We start from the raw sequence: 17,357 nt of genomic DNA, 5'->3' as shown, positions 1-17,357 counted from the left end.
TTTAATTTTAATGTTGATTTATTTTTGAGAGGGAGAGACAGAATGTGAGCGGGGGAGGGGCAGGGAGAGAGGGAGACAGAATCTGAAGCAGGTTCCAGGCTCCACGCTGTCAGCACAGAGCCTGATGCAGGGCTTGAACCCACGAGACATGAGATCATAACCTGAGCCAAAGTTGGCCACTTAATTGAGCCAAAGTTGGCCGCTTAACTGAGCCACCCAGGTTGCACAAAAGTGGACTGCTTTCTTATATCATACACAAAATAAAATCCCTGTCCTTTAGATAACCTCACGATGCACTGAACTGGTATGCTGCTTACCGTGGTCCAAGATATAAAATACATTGTTCTTCACGCTGCATTTTCTCCAGGGCTTTGTCAATTCCAATTGGAATGTCATGGTCTTCTCCTTCCCCAACGATGAATACCACATCTCTACAATCAAACATCCTTCCGTCACAGCGGCCTTCCAGGTGGACTGAGGGAGAGGAGACAGGTCAGTCACAAAGCTGCTCCACAGGACTGGCTCATTTAGGGAAGTGATAAACGATGATTTCCCCTTTCTCATTTCATCTAGTGACAACTGGGGTATGTCCTGTTGACACTTCTCTGCCCACTCTGAAAATTTAAGACCCATCCTATTTCTAAGTTTAAACTTAAAATTACCAGTAACTGTATCAATATGATAGCTTAGCGGATAATAAAACAAAGTGGAAACATAGGTTTAATTTAAACCTACCTTATAAGAGAGATTTCCTCACCTATAACATAGGATCAAGAAATACTAGAATATTTGATAACTATCAAGGTGCACAAATTTAATTATCAACTATATAAGGGGGGCAACATTTATAACTCCATCTTGACTCCAGAGGCTTAGATGAAAAACAACCAAATGGCTATTTCCCCAAAGATATACAAAAGTTAACTGAATAGAAAAGTTTTTTTTTTTTTTTTAAAGAGTCTGAATCTCATTCCCAATATATTTGAGTAAAAACAGAAAGCCCAGAGCCAACATCATCAATAACTATACCATAGCTCTATCCCTTCATGGAGTGATAAATGTGAAGTGTGAAGGAATCATTAGTCTACTATAACTTCTTAAATCAAATTACCTAACCACCTCTTCTGAAATGTTAAGAGGTCAATTTCTTGGGGCCTAATTTCTCACTTCACTCAAACTCACTCAGCTCATTTCCAGGGTAATTTCATAACAGATAAGGAGCTTTTATGTTTCTTCAGAACAAAACAAGAAAAATGGATCGAGAGATATATATTTTTCTTGATCCATTAGACTTTTTTCCCTAGAATAAACAATTCTCTGAATCTTCCCAACTACTTTTCATATTAAAGATTCGTTCTTTTCCATTTAGGTCTTTGACTCAGTAAGAAAAACGAATGGCTCATACAATAGCACAACAGTCACCAAATAATACAGTAATTTGTCTTTCATAAGAAAATTATTTACTCTAGCTTCTATAATACCATGGACTAGATTAAGATGTACCAATTTCCTCAAATGCTTCTTTTCTAACACTGGTTTCTCTACTTTAACTGGCTTTAGGGAGACTAAAAATCACTTGCTCTAATCTACTTGTTTCATGAGACAATTATGATTTTTGAAATACAAATTCAAGTCCAACTTACTCTACTTGTGAACTATGTGATCTCAAAGGTCCTCTGAAGCTCTAAAATCCTGTGAATCTATGACCCAGTGATATAGTTCTCGATATAGGCCAGAAACCAGCTTCAAAGCTAATTCCATGGTTAATCATTTCATCAGGTTACCTTTATCCCAGACCTGAAAAATGATACCCTGAAAAGTAAACAGTGGTGGTATAGACATCAAGAGCTACAGTGTCACATGGACATTATGCTTTGAAGCTCTCTACCTTGTCTGATTTACTAGGATTAATGCCACCCTGATGTGTTTACATCGCAGACACAGGATGAAGCTGGAGAAGCTTCAGCCAAATTAGAGAGGGACGGGACTCTCCAAACAAGGGGAAGAAATACATTGGCTTTCAGGGCGAAGCTGACATATAGGAAGTTTGCTCTATGTCCCACAGTCATAAATGTAGATGATTTTCTCTATTACAGTCACTTTTGGAATGCTCTAGATAAAATGAAACTCAAATCATTTTATAGCACACTGAAAATCCTTAAAAAAATTTTTTTTCAATGTTTTATTTATTTCTGAGAGAGAGAGAGAGAGAAAAAGCGTGAGCAGGGGAGGGTCAGAGAGAGAGGGAGATTCAGAATCTGAGGCAGGCTCCAGGCTCCGAGCTAGCTGTCCGCACAGAACCTGATGTGGAGCTCGAACCCATGAACTGTGAGATCATGATCTGAGCCAAAGTCGGAAGAAAATTCTTTTTAATTGGAAGTATTTTCAAAATAAATTTAACTGTATTATTTTCAAATACGTACTAGAGAGGTTCTGCAGGGAGTCTAAGGTTTAAGATATTTTTACTAAAATAAATAAAAGCTGATGTTCTAAAGGAATTGAGAGTCCTGAAAAGTTTATGCTCTTAAATATTTTAAACTCTGCCTAGGAAATACATTAAAAAAAACTTTCTTAAATGTTTTATTTATTTTCGAAAGAGAGAGAGCCAGCATGAGCAAGGGAGGGTCAGAGAGAGAGGAAGACACAGAATCCGAAGACAGGTTCCAGGCTCCGAGCTAGCTGTCAGCACAGAGCCCATGCGGGGCTCAAACCCATGAACTGTGAGATCATGACCTGAGCCAAAGTGGGACGCCCAACTGACTGGCCCACCCAGGTGCCCCAGCCCAGGAAATTTAATATAGACTAATGCGATGATACTTTTCATGAGAAAAAAAATGGCTGAGCAAAGTGACTTTCCCATGAATTGTGGAATATTCTCAAGTATTGAGATTTATGATCCTGCTACCTCACAACTTAGCTGACAGATTTTTCTGTCTGAGGTTTATTGTTAGAAGTATCTTCCTCCCCAAAGGAGAGTACGTTTAGTGGGGGAGGAAACTATCAGTACATTCATTGTGGTTTTTGGTTGATCAAGTTTGAATGTGTTTTCAAAACAGGAAATCCAGAGACTGCAAAAGATTCCTGCCTGTGTGTCAGTTTCCTAGGCTCATTTTCAGCTTGATGCATGTACTTGATGTTAAAATTACATAAATAATTTCAGGAGTTTTCTTTACATGGGACAACCCATCATATTAGGGAAAAAAACTGGCTACTTATTAATAAACATATTGAGAAAGTAAGTGAAGCAAGTAAGCCCCCCTCCTACTCCCCCTGAAAGGTTCAAACTATAATGAAGGCAAGCACACTATAATGAAAGCAGCTGGCCTAAGAGAGACAATGAATGATGGAATCAATGTTTATGGCCACCTGGTAGAAAGGTAAACCTCTACAATGACTCTATACTTACTTACTACCTTATATATGTACTAATCTTATTTCTGGTAAATCTAACTCTTCTAAGTTGGACCTGAACACTATCTACAGTACCCTAAAATCTGAAACTGATACATGCATGTGCACAAACACACATACACCAGTTCACATGTAAATATAAAAAACCAGTACCTTTTTAAAAAATTTTTTTAAAAAATTTATTTCTGAGAGAGAGAGAGAGATATGGCGCGAGCAGGGGAGGGTCAGAGAGAGAGGGAGACACAGAATCTGAAACAGGGTCCAGGCTCCGAGCTGGCTGTCAGTACAGAGCCCGATGCGGGACTCGAACCCATGAACCATGAGATCATGACCTGAGCTAAAGTCGGATGCTTAACCGACTGAGCCACTCTAGCACCCCAAACCAGTACCTTTTTTAAAAAACTATTTTACTTTATTTTAGAGAGAGAGCGAGAGTGTGGGCAAGAGAGAGAGGTGGGGGGGGGAGGAGGGAGGGAAAGAGAGGGACAGACAGACAGAGAGGGAGAGAGGGAGGGAGAGAGAGAATATCTTAACCAGGCCCCATGCTCAGCGCAGAGCTCAATGTGGGATTCAAGCTCATGACCCTGGGATCATGACCCGAACCAAAATCAAGAGTTGGATGCTCAACTGACTGAGCCACCCAGGCGCCCCCAAACCACTCCTTTTAATCTGGAATATCAGAGTAAGAAGGTATCACAGCCTGAGAGGTATACAGCCCACTGATTAAGTCTACAAGTAGTGAAGGCTATCGCTCTGTTAACTGGTTTGTAAGCCTGGAACACTGGTGTGACAAGTTCTACAAGACTGCTGACAAGAACTCACACACCACCCGGGGGCCACAGAAACGCCACGAACTGCCTGCCATCGTAGGGCCCCTTCACGGTGATAGATGCAAACCTGCCTGGCTCTTACAGATCCAGTGCCCGCCCCCCACCCCTTTTTTAATTGTCTCAACAACTGGCACCAAAGGAAACCGGCAGCTCTGGCTAAGGAAGACCTGTGGTTGCTTTTGACCTTACATCTCTTAGTGCAAATACTCACTTAATAAATATTTAATAATAACCATCATGACTCACTGGGAGCTCAGCCTCTAGGGCTCAGGAGGTCTGTTGCTAATTCCAACCAGCATGATTTACGGGAAGTAAATGATCTATGACGTGCCCAAAGAGAATAAAAGTACATACAGGATGCTTCTACTTAGGGCTTTTTTGGTAAAGGAAAAAAATACACAAGTTAAAAAGGAACATTTTCCCTTGACTTAAAGTCTATGTAACTTAGAGAGGGAAGGTCCTCCAGAGCCCATGAAGTCAAACCAAATGAAATTACCCGAGCTTTGCTGCGCAATCCGAGTGTAACCACATCAAGTAAGCCGGGTCTGCTGCAAAACATCACTTAAACTGGAGCTCTGACTTATTGTTCTCTTACTGCCCTAGAGCAATTTTGTTTTGAAGAGCACAGAACACCCTGTTCTGAATGTGGCTGGCACATGAACTCAATGTGCTGACAGCAATTTGTACTCCGATTAAAATAGGGGGGAAAAGGAAAGAGAGTGTACTGCAGTCACAAAAACTGGAATGCAAGAACCAAAAACTGTAGAATTTGTATTTTAGGAAGCAAAACTGAGAAGGAGGCTCCATAACCTTAAAAAAAAAAAAAAAAAAAGTGCTGTAAATGTTCCAGCCTAAAGACGTTAGCTCTGGTAAGTGTGTGTTTTTCCCTTTTCTAATTATAGCAGTTGGTGTCTGATGGCTTTGCACTCGCTCCCCAAACAATGACTGGGCCCTGGGGTCTGAATGGGAGTGCTGTAATGGCATCACTACTAGACAAGACTGGTCATCTGGCCGGAGAAACCCGGGCTGTGACAGGTTACTCCCACAAGACAAGGGGTTTTTCTGCCACCTAATTCACGTCAAATGAGTTTCTCTCTGCCTGCCTAATAGAGCAGAACATCCAAGAGACTTTGGATTCTTAATGACTCCCTGAAAAGGCAAATAAGGAACCAGAGATGAATTTGTCACATCAGGAGAGGCATATTCATCACTGACTGGAAGAGAAACTGTTCCCATCGAGCATGGTAGTCAAATGTGGCCTCAGACTGCCCCTCGTCCTCCACACCGTTTTATACTCTTAGAGATGAACAAAGGCCACTACACGACTGCTTACAGACCGGGGGGACCGATGCTAGCTGGGAGCAGGTATGGTCCCTGGCTGCTGGAACACAGTGACATTTATGCAAATGGATCAGAGATCTTAGTCTAAATGGCAAGCACGCCCACAGCAATGAACTGCACCCGGCACACATCCTTCTCACTCTCCTCTTTACACACGTGTAGCACTTTTGTCAGGCCTAGAGGCCAGTCCCATTGTGCCACTTCACAACCACGGCTTTCGGCACAGTCATCTAAACGATCTGAAGCTCCACTTCTCTATCCACAGGAGTAGGGAAAAGAATGTTAGCTAGCTCCTAATTGTGGAGAGGACCAAATCAGGGACTGAATTAAAGCTGATAGCCCAGCACGCGGCATGCGTTCCATACCTATGTCAGGGTATCTAAGATGTGAAAACATTGTGCTATGTGTGGATACGCACAGATGATCTAAATCGAAGTTAGCTATGATTATTTTCCTGCAATTAGCAGTAAATTATACCAGATTAAACATGTTTTAAAACTTTGGTATAAGCAACTGCCTAATGGCTCCACAGAGCTGTCACAATGTGAATAAAACTTAAAAAAATTTTTTTTTAATGTTTTATTTATTTCTGAGAGAGAGACAGCATGAGCAGGGGAGGGTCAGAGAGAGAGGGAGACACAGAATCTGAAGTAGGCTCCAGGCTCTGAGCTGTCAGCACGGAGCCCTGACACGGGGCGTGAACCCATGAACTGTGAGATCATGACCTGAGCCGAAACTGGATGCTTAACTGACTGAGCCACCCAGGCTCCCCCAAAATTTTTTAAAGATTTTAAGTAATCTCTCTGCCTAACATGGGGCTTGAACTTACAACCTTGAGATCACACATAGCACACTCTACCAACTGAGCCAGCCAGGCACCCTGGTTTGGAAGTTCTAATGTGCTATTCTTCCTAGTAGCTAACATTAAATTCTAAACAAATTACTTAAAGGTATATATATTTGTATCAATGTTAACGAATTAATCAGCATAACCATCCCCTAGAATAAAACCATTATAGGCAATTTTGCCTCCCCTCTCCACTTCCCATCTGCACCACATTTTGTTTAAATGACTCAGAACCTAGCTCCAGACTGTTAAACCATTATTATTTTTAACATGATAGTTATGTCATTTCAGAGATCTTTCAAGATAAATGCATCCAACTTCACTGACATGTTATGGAAATTGCTTTTTTGCTCACTCATGTTTCTTATGCCTTGAAGTCTTCACTTCTTAGTTTTATTGTGATAGTTTAGTATTATCTTATAGCATTTTTTTCAAAAAGGGCATGAGTCTGCATATTCCCAAAAGCTGATTTTGTTCTCATACTTAGATGATGATTTGGCTGAGGATAGAACTCTACGGTCAAAATACTCATAGTCACAATGTTCAAAGCATTGTCATGTAGTATGTAGCGTCATGAGTAAGAAATGTGAGGTCATTCTGATCTTCCTTCCTTTGCACAGACCTTGTTCCTCCCTGGAACAGTTCAAAATGTCCTTTTAAGCTGTGGAATCAAGAAATTTCATCAGAATGTATCTTGGTGAAAAAGCACTCTTTACTGTTGCATGGCACTCTTAACTGGCCCTTTCAATCTTTTTTTTATTAAGTTCCTTTTTTAAAAAATGTTATTTTTGAGAGAGAGAGAGAGAGACAGAGAGAAGGAGAGGGGCAGAGAGAAAGGGAGACACGGAATCCAACCCAGGCTCCTGGCTCTGAGCGGTCAGCATAGAGCCCGACACAGGGCTTGAACTTGCAGATCGTGAGATCATGACCTGAGCTGAAGTCCGACACTTAACCAACTGAGCCACCCAGGCACCCCAAGGCCCTTTCATTTAAAAAAAAAATTTTTTTTAATGTTTTTATTTTTGAGAGAGAGATAGAGACAGTGTGAGCAAGGGAGGGTCAGAGAGAGAGGGAGACACAGAATCTGAAGCAGGCTCCAGGCTCTGAGCTAGCTGTCAGCACAGAGCCCGATGTGGGGCTTGAACCCACAAACCATGAGATCATGACCTGAGCCGAAGTCGGACGCTTAACTGACTGAGCCACCCAGGCATCCCTAAGGCCCTTTCATTTAAAAAAAAATTTTTTTTAACGTTTTATTAATTTCCAAGAAAGAGAACGTAAGAAGGGGAGGGTCAGAGAGAGGGAAACATAGAATCCAAAACAGGCTCCAGGCTCTAAGCTAGCTGTCAGCACAGAGCCTGACGCAGGGCTCGAACCCACGAACCGCAAGATCAAGACCTGAGCCAAAGGCAGCCACCCAACCAACCGAGCCACCCAGGCACCTCAAGGCCCTTTCAATCTAAGGGCTCTTCTATCTTCTCTAGGGAATTTTCTTCTATCACATGTTTGATTAGATTAAAATGGGCTTAAATTTTTCATCCCTACTTTCTTTCTTCGTCTTTTATATCTTTGGGGGTTTTCTGCTCTATGTTCTGAGATATCCTTGACTACTTTTTATTTTTTATTTATTTATTTTTAAAATTTTTTTATTTATTTCTAGGACAGAGAGAGAGAGACAGCGTGAACAGGGGAGGGTCAGAGAGAGAGGGAGTCACAGACTGAAACAGGCTCCAGGCTCTGAGCTGGCAGTCAGCACAGAGCCCGACGCGGGGCTCGAACCCACGAACCGCGAGATCATGACCTAAGCGAAAGTCGGACGCTTAACCGACTAAGCCACCCAGGCGCCCCCTTGACTACTTTTTATATTGCTAATCAGAATTCTGGGACTGCCCATTTTGCCTTTTGACCCTTCCACTGAGTTCCAATTTTGACAATAATATTCTTAACTTTCAGAAACTTTATCTTTCTTTTCCTTTTTCACAGAAGCTGTTTTTTTTCTTAACCTATTAATTTAACATCCTGTTAAATATCTCTGAAGATAATGACAAGTATTTTTAAAAGTTCTCTTCAGGGCATCTGGGTGGCTCAGTCAGTTAAGTATCCGACTTCATCTCAGGTCATGCTCTCATGGCTTGTGAATTCGAGCCCAGCGTCAGGCTCTGCTGACAGCTCAGAGCCTGGAGCCTGCTTTGCATTCCATGTCTCCCTCTCTCTCTCTGCCCGTCTCTGTTCATGCTCTGTCTCTAAATGAATAAATGTTAAAAAAATTAAAATAAAAGTTCTCTTCTATTTCTTCTTAGTCCATCTTGGTGTTTATTTTTGTTATGGTAACTTGTTGATATTTCCTTGTTATCTGGTTAGGTTATAAAGGAAGTATGCAGCAAGACCACAGGCTTGTGGTTACCTGGCACGGATTTTCTGAGTGGTTGGATACATTTATTTCCATGGTAGGATTTTCCCCAAAGGGATGGGCTGATTGTGGAGATCTATGGAAGATTCTAGAAATATTTACTGTGCACATGAAGGCTGGGGATACCTTTCCCCAGTGGTGATATACAGACAAGTTTTACTTCAGGAGCAAAATACTTGAGACTATTTACTGTTATGCAGAGTGATTTCACTTTTCTTCCCCTTAAAATCTGCTTTAAAAGTTGAAAGACACTTCATGTCCTTACTCTGTAGCCCAAATCTTGACACACGGAGTCTTCTGAAGCAGATCACTATTTTATTTTAGAAATCTGGCCTTACTGGCTTTAGCCTGGGAGCAAAAGACATAGCCAGACCCTAGAGTAATTCTCAACCCTTGGCTGCAAATTAAAATCACCTGGGAGTTTAAAACCTTGTGCCTGGAGTTCCAGCCTGTGAGATTTAAGATTCTTATTTAACTGGTCTGGAGTGAGGTCTGGGCATCAGGATTTTAAAAGCTCCCCAGGTAATTCTAAATTCAGCCAAAGTTGAGTACTGCTAGGAAAGCTTACTGGCCCAGCTGTTCCATATTGTTTTATAACAACCCTGATGATTGCCCCACAGCCTGCTTTGGCTCCCTTGCACCCGCTGACTGTGAGCTTGGAGTTCTGCCCAAGCTTGTTGAGAAGAATGGTATGTACCTCTGCAGAGATCTTCTCTACACCTGTTTTGAGTTGGGTTTCCTGAGTCTAGTTTCCATCAGTCCAATTTTATCTACTTTACATATTTCCAGAAATTCTTCATAATTTCTAATCTACTTGTATCCTATTTTCCAGCATGACTATGGATTTCTTTTTCTTTTTTTTTTTAATTTTTATTTTTGAGAGTGAAAGAGAACATGCACATGCGTGCAGGAGGGAGACAGCGAGAGCTAGAGAGAGCATACCAAGCAAGCTCTGTGATGTCAGCGCAGGGCCCAATGTGGGGCTTGAACTCATGAACCCTGACATCAAGACCTGAGCTGAAATCAAGAGTTGGATGCTTAACTGACTGAGCCACCCAGGCACCCACCCTCTCCTTCTTCTTTTTTGGAAATCATTCTCCAGCCCCTCTTCTGTCTTACTCAGTGGGAATAGGAGAGGGAGAGGTGAGGGAAGAGAAGGGTACTCCAATGACATGAACTCTGCGGGCAGCTCTGCTGAAAGACTCACATTTGAAAACACTGCCAAGTGTCTGCATCCTTTGCTCTCAGAGGTGGCTAAAAGCACTGTGAGGCAAGACAGCCACATACAGCCAGCATTTTGATGTGTCTACTCCAAGCACTAAAGTTAACAAGTCAAAAATGTGAAAGCTGGGTGACTTGAGGAAGGAGGAGTGGTGGCTATTTAGAGCCTTATGTCAGATTCAATTTCTAAGAAAGCTAAGCTTAAAAGTGACAATGCAGTCATTGCTGGCGATTACAGTACTATGTCTAAAGTATCAGTCGCCATCACACTGTCAACTGGACTACCTTAGAACACTGTGACTTTTTTTAATGGAAAAAGTACAACACTGAATAAGAATTACAAGAGGGTCATCATAATTGACACAAGAAAAAGCACACTGTAACAGAAGCTAAAAACTGCGCTGCAATTATCAGGATCCTGACAAGAGAGGGTAAACATTTCTCTGAGGAAGAAGAAATCCTGTCAACTAATGTAAGTTCTCTCTTCCACAACAAACAAATTAAGGAAGCAAAAGATCACAATTGAGTTAAAAGCCTTTTTTGATTCAGTCCATAACTTTATTCTTCAAAAACCAACCAACCAAACATCCTGGAGAAATAGGATTTAGGTACAATTAGTATTAAGACATATAATGAATTTGAAGACTGTTGTTAAAGACAAATGAATCATGAGTGCCAGGTCAATCCTGGTAGAGCCAAAAGGAATTGCTGATGAATTGGATGTAGGGTCTAAGGGAAAGGAGTCCAGGATTTCCAGCCTTAAATCTATTTTAAGGAAGCAAAACCAATTCTATAAGCATAATATAGAGGGAAGAAAAAAGAAATGAAATACCCATCCTGTACTAGGCCCCTTTCTTCATTTAACTGTCCCGATAGCCTATGTGGGTTTAAGAGATTATCATTCCTGTTTTACACACGAGAAAACGAGAAAACTGGCTGCCCATGGCTGTTAAGTAACTTGTCTAAAGTCGTAAGAATATAAAGTAGTGATTCTGAGGTTCACACTTTGTAACTCTTCTGGGTCTATGATGATGTATTATAACCGACCATCACTGTCTCTCCTGTTCTCTTCACAGCAGAACTGGCTTTAGTTTGGGGATTTCTTCCTGGCTTTGAATCTAAGTGTATGGGTGATGCTATTAAAAAAAAAAAAAAAAAAAAAAAGCAAGCTAGTAAAGACTTCAAAAGAACAAAGTGCCCATGGTTTCTGCACTGTCGGCACTGAGCCTGACGTGGGGCTTGATCCCCTGAACCATGAGATCATGTCCTGAGACTAAATCAAGAGTTGGATGCTTAACTGACTGAGCCACCCAGGTGCCCTTGACAGGCACCACTTTTAAGTCAACCTTCGGTCCTTCTCCTACACACAGTGAACTTGTTTCAAAGAGGTACAAGTGAAAATATAATACATTTTTATAAAATTGATTTGTTCCAGAAAGCCAAATAGGGCTTTTGGATAAAAAAAAGTAAAAATAAACCATTTATTCTAAAACTTCCCAGAAAGTACAATCCAACAAGATGAGAGACAAAGTATTAGTCATTACCCCTTTTTTTTTTTTAATGTTTTTTATTTATTTCTAGGAGAGAGAGAGAGACAGCGTGAGCAGGAAAGGGTCAGAGAGAGAGGGAGTCACAGACTCTGAAACAGGCTCCAGGCTCTGAGCTGGCAGTCAGCACAGAGCCCGACGCGGGGCTCGAACCCACGAACCGCGAGATCATGACCTAAGCGAAAGTCGGATGCTTAACCGACTAAGCCACCCAGGCGCCCCTAGTTATTATCCTTTCTTAAGATATTTGAAAACAGAAAAAGTAAAATTAGATAAAAAATTATTCATATATATTTTTAAAACCCATCGATAGTATGCTACCCTTCATACAAAAAGAAGGGGACATAAGAGAAAAACTACAGGTACCTGCTCATTTCTGCAAAAGAAACACAAGAAGTATAAACCAGGAAGAAATGTGACTGGTGACCTACAGGAGGTAGGTAAGAAGAAGGTGGAAATAATGTGAAATGGCAACAGGCTAGTACAAGGAGGGGGAAATAACACTTTATGCATCCTTTTGTACAGTTTCAGAATCATGGTAATATTTCACCTACCGCAAACAAACAGTTAAAAGCAACCAGAGTGGGGGGGGGGGGAAGTAACCCTAAATGGCATCCAAACATAACAAAAGAACATAACTGCAATATAAATGAATAACATAAGCATACTGAAGGGAGCGATGACACAGAACTGACCTAAGTTGGAAAACAGTGTTTTCAATGTATGCCGTGAGGCTAGGGACTACAGGAACTTCTACACAAATACTTCCTGCATTTACAAAGTGTGTTTTTCACAGGGGTGTGGGTTAGCAATTTTGAAACCACTTTCTGTGTAACCTACAATTAAGCAAATAAACAAACACATCGTGGATAAGGAGAGAGAGGTTTCTCACTGCTGGAGAAAGCAGTTTTAAAAAAGCGAAGGGAGAAGGTGAGGATGAACATAAGGTGCTGGATAGGAACCAGGGGTGTCAGTACGTGCTCCTAGCTTTTAATAGACACACGGACTAATACAGCACACATACAGCAGTGTATACGTGCATTCTGTGGTACATCTATTTCCTAGCTCCGTCAAGTTAAGAGGTTCTAGAAGCAATAATGTTCCACAGTGTGAGTATACCTGGCACTCAGATCTTGGTTTCTAAATACTGTTTTCTAATAAGAAATCAGGGCTCCTTGGAAAAATGGCTGATTCCAGCCCTGGGGTGGGGAAGCTACAAAATGAGCCTAGAGCATCTTGTACCAAAAGTAAGGAAGTGCTTAAAAAACAAAGGAGGGGGTGCCGGGGTGGCTCAGTTGGTTAAGGGTCTGACTTTGGCTCAGGTCATGACCTCGTGTTTGTGGGTTCAGGGCCTGCGCTGGGCTCTGTGCTGACAGCTCAGAGCCTGGAGCCTACTTTGGATTCTGTGTCTCCCTCTCTCTCTGCCCTTCCCCCCTCAAAAAGTAAATAAACATTAAAAAAAAAAAAAAAAAAGGATGTATGTTGAAAACACACAAAAGCCAGGTTAAGAACCTTTCAATGACCACACCTGGGACAATTTGACCAATAAAGTAAGAAGAACAATAAATAATAACCTACAAAATACAATAAATACCGATGGCTCTACACTATTATAAATAACTGAATAAAAGGGAGAAGAGGCAGCCCTTCCTTATGGCAGAATTCCAATTAAGTTGTAGAAGGAACAGTGGAAATAGAGAAATCACCACTAGGCAAATCCTACAGTAATAACTGTTGCATGGAAATATTACTCATGGATCAGGGGTGCCTGGTATCCTGCTTGTGTTTTCTCTCAAAATAAATAAGCTTAAAAAAAATCATTCATGGATCAGTGATGCAAAAGACACCTGCATGGTCTTCTAGTAGTTAGATCCCTCCCAGTGAGATACTTAGTAAGTTAAAAATAGCAACTCTATAAAGAAGAACATGGCAGACCCCCACCTTAACCATGTGAGCATCATCAGGATCATGGACCTTCTGATGATGATGAACTGTTAAGGGCACAGGATCACTTACATGGTATTCTTCAAAAAATGCATAACCCCAATCTAATCATGAAGAATATCAGATAAACCCAAAATGAAGTACACTCTAAACCAGCCAGTTGTCGGCAAAGTGTTAAAATCATGAAAAACACAGGAAGGCTGATGAATTGTCACAAACTGGAGACTACTACTGGAGGGACAGAATACAGCGCTGGATCCTGAATCTGACCATGGACCAGGAAAAGGACATCAGTGTGGCAACTGATGAAATTCACACAAGATCTGTAGAATGATATTAAAGTTTATTTATTTTGAGAAAGAGAGGGAGAAAGCACGTGTTAACGAGAGGGAAAGGGGCAGAAAGAGGGGGAGAGAATCCCAAGCAGGCTCCATTCTGTCAGCACAGAGCCTGATGCCAGCTTGATCCCACGAACTACGAGATCATGACTTGAGCCAATACCATGAGTCAGACACTCAACCGAGTCACCCTGGCACCCCAATAGTCAAGAGTATTTTATCAATGTTAATTTCCTAATTTTGATAAATGCAGTGTGATGAGGGAAGATGTTAACAGGGGGAGCTGGATGAAGCATACAAGGGAATTTTCTCTACTAGTTTTGCAATTTGTCTATAAGGCGAAAATGATTTCAAAACAAAGTTAAAAATAATGACTCCCACCAAAATTACTACCAAAAGCAAGATCCGATTTAATTTAGCCTGCCCCAGAGTTAACCCTGCAATGGTAGTTTTGTGGCACTGTTCAGTGCTGTTTCTTTTAATTTGGTTGACAAAAGCCTCCAGTTAAAAAATATATATTATAATTGTTGAATCTGGGGAGTTACTCTATCATAGGAAAAAAACCTCTAGTTTTCTAGATGTTTGAAAATTTTCATAATAAAAAATTTTAATATCTGTTATAGATAACCTTTTTACATACTTGCTAATATGCTGAAAATGATGTTCTATCATTCTTGTAACCTTCGTAAAAATTTAGAATTCTATCATGGAACATTCAGGGCTAACAGGACCTTAAGAAATCAAGACGTCTAACCCTGTCTCATCGTAAAGGAAGCTGGAGCCCAGAAAGGCAAGGGCTAGTTAGAGCTGTTGAAGCTAGAATCCTGTCTCTGACTCCTGGGCTAGGTATTTCTCCAACATTATACACTTGAGCTTCTCTTCATTTATTCTAAAACATACCAAGAATGATAGCTACCTAAACACTTCGACTGCAATAGTACTGTAATGTTATTTATAACTGTTTCCAACTAAATAAGTAACTCAACTTGAACTAATTTGCCAGACTCACGGGAATGAAATATGGGTCTCAAGTAGTATATACAAATGGGAAAGATAAGAAAATCAACCATTCTAGTTTACTGTTCTAAGTGAACTCTTTATTTTAAATGGGCCTTTTATAATAGTTCATATTGCCATCCTTGTTGAGTGCGTTGATTGTTTTCTTAGTGGAAGTATTTTTCTATGTTTTCTCACAACTCTTTTTTAAAAAGTACTTCAAGTTCAGTGAATGGCATCTTTCAAACATCTATCCGTGCCGAAAGCACCTAGTGAACACCAAATCTGTGTAGGGCACTATAGGTGATGCTGGAAACAAAAAGATTTAAAATGATTCTGGTCCTTGTCAAGCTGTCTACTGGGGAAATGGGCAAACACTGATTACAATTCAAAGTGACAAGCAGTGTACACCACAGGACATACATCGTGCTCCGGGAGGAAGAGTGATCAGGTACCCAGTCCTTGGGAGTATCCTTCTCCCCAACTTAACAAGTGAAAAAAATGGAATAGTCACCCAATAAATGGAAAAGTAAATGTGAACCTAGATCTCCTGACACAGAACAGAGTGAACACTATTATCCAATTTTGATGTAACTAAAACAATGAACTTTTTCATCTTGAGAAAAGCCAGTGAGATGGGTTTGGGAGCTCCGAAAGGAATTATAACCCAACTGCTCCGTTTAGTAACTCTCTAACCTTGAGGAAATTTCTCTGAACCCACTTCTCTGAACTCACTTTTCTCACCTGGGGATAATAAATCTTATCTCATAAAATTATTATGAGAATAAATGAATAAATACATAAGGCAACTAACATTGCTGCTGGCACATCATGGAGTCCATAGACTTGGACTTGATGGATGGGATTACACTTTCTGGGTCTACAGAAGCTGGTACAGTAAGTACCTAGCATAGACATGTTGGATGAATATTTACCAAATAAAGTCATTATTAATAAATGTTGAATTTAAAACTATTCTTGAGTTGAGCTATATTCAGTTGTTTATTTCTATAAACAAAGTTTTAAAAAGAAACCTCCATTTTATCCCCATAAATGGAACCCAACTTTCAAGGACTACTTTGCTGTCACGGCAATACTTACTTTCTACTATTGCTCCTTCGTTTGGGTTTGAATATCCTTCTCCTTTCTGTTTGATTCTTCGGATAATGCCTCCATCTTCAAATAAATCCTCTCCTTTGAAATCAAGGAGCTCAATCTAGAAAGGAAAAAAGGATTTGGCTGAGAAAAGACCAAACAGAGCCAGCTTAACATACTTAACGACAAGGACAACTGATTCTCCTTTCATTTTATACAAAATAATACTCTTTTAATATTTATCTATGCATCTCAGTTATTGGAAAAGTAGGGAAAAAAAGAATACTGCACTTTCAATACCTGGAAAGAGCCTTCACGTAACGATAATGTCTCGGACTGCATCCTGTGGGGCTGCAGCGCACAGACAGACAGGAAATACTAGGAAAGCTGCCTTGTGGGCAAAAAGCCAGGGCTACAAGGTGCTGCCCAGAACTGTTTTGTCTGACTCTAGAGGCCACCACCTTTCCACCCCAGATTCATGGAATTCCCTTTGTAAATGTAAAAATAAATCCTATGAAATCAGACCTACAACCAACTAAAGGTGTGGGGGTTTTTTGTTTTGTTTTGTTTTACCTAGTTATGACGTTTCAGGCATTTCCTCCCTTAATTTTTTAATCAGACTTGGACAAATCTATGTACTTCAACACAGGATGAGTAACATTATCACCAGCTACTGCCTCTAATGAAGAAGTGAGATCGGTGACAAACTGTAAGCCTGCAGAATATGAAAATACCTTACCCTTTGGTTTAGTTATATTTCAACACTGGTCTCCCACATTTTCAACCTGTCTTCTGGTCAACTTTGAGTATGTTACACTCACATCACTGACCAGAACCTTTCCTTCTAAGCCTGGTGTCTTTTGTTTATTTGTAGATGACCTTTCTGTGCCAAAAACACGTTTCTAAGAAAGCACTGGCACACACCCCTTGGGTTTGTGGGAAACAATTCAAGAAGCCAAGCTCCAAAATAAATAAGTTGGATCTGATTCTCAATAGCAAGCTTAGCTCCTTGTTCCACTGTCTCTTGCTTCAGAGCCAGCACCAGAGTAGAACAGATGCTAACAAGGCAACATCACACACATATTTACCTCAAAAAAGAGAGTTGCATTCGAGGGAATTTTGGGGAGACTGCCAGCCGAGCCATATGCATATTCTGGTTTGCACAGTAAATGGCAAATCTCCCCTTTCTTCATGGTAGCCACCCCAATGTCCCAGGCCTTGATAACTTGGCCTACGAGAAAGAAAAAGGTGGTTAAGAGTGATCGGCCATATTTAAAAATATTTAACGGTCATAAAACAAAAGTTCGTACAAATTTCTTATTATAGTACATGCTCAGTAGGCAGGGGCTACAAAAAGAACCAAGAAATAAATTGTGA

At 40.7% G+C, this 17,357-nt stretch overlaps 1 protein-coding gene across 4 annotated transcripts in view; it reads right to left on the bottom strand.

Moving 5' to 3' along the window:
* Positions 1 to 17,357, bottom strand: part of FKBP5 (FKBP prolyl isomerase 5) — a 112,078-nt gene that overhangs the window by 20,559 nt on the left and 74,162 nt on the right. For all 4 annotated transcript variants that reach the window (XM_039235299.1, XM_039235298.1, XM_039235301.1 and 1 more), the window contains exons 5-7: positions 17,069 to 17,211; positions 15,987 to 16,101; positions 318 to 474 (exon numbers count right to left, since the gene is read on the bottom strand). In XM_039235299.1, coding sequence (XP_039091230.1) covers positions 318 to 474; positions 15,987 to 16,101; positions 17,069 to 17,211 — 415 coding nt within the window. The remainder of the gene's footprint in view (positions 1 to 317; positions 475 to 15,986; positions 16,102 to 17,068; positions 17,212 to 17,357) is intronic.

This window comes from Hyaena hyaena, unplaced genomic scaffold (genome assembly GCF_003009895.1).
Source record: "Hyaena hyaena isolate Hyena2069 unplaced genomic scaffold, ASM300989v1 scaffold_96, whole genome shotgun sequence".
Lineage (NCBI taxonomy): Eukaryota > Metazoa > Chordata > Mammalia > Carnivora > Hyaenidae > Hyaena > Hyaena hyaena.
The sequence above is the reverse complement of the archived record's forward strand: the minus strand, read 5'-3'. Positions and strand labels throughout refer to the sequence as shown.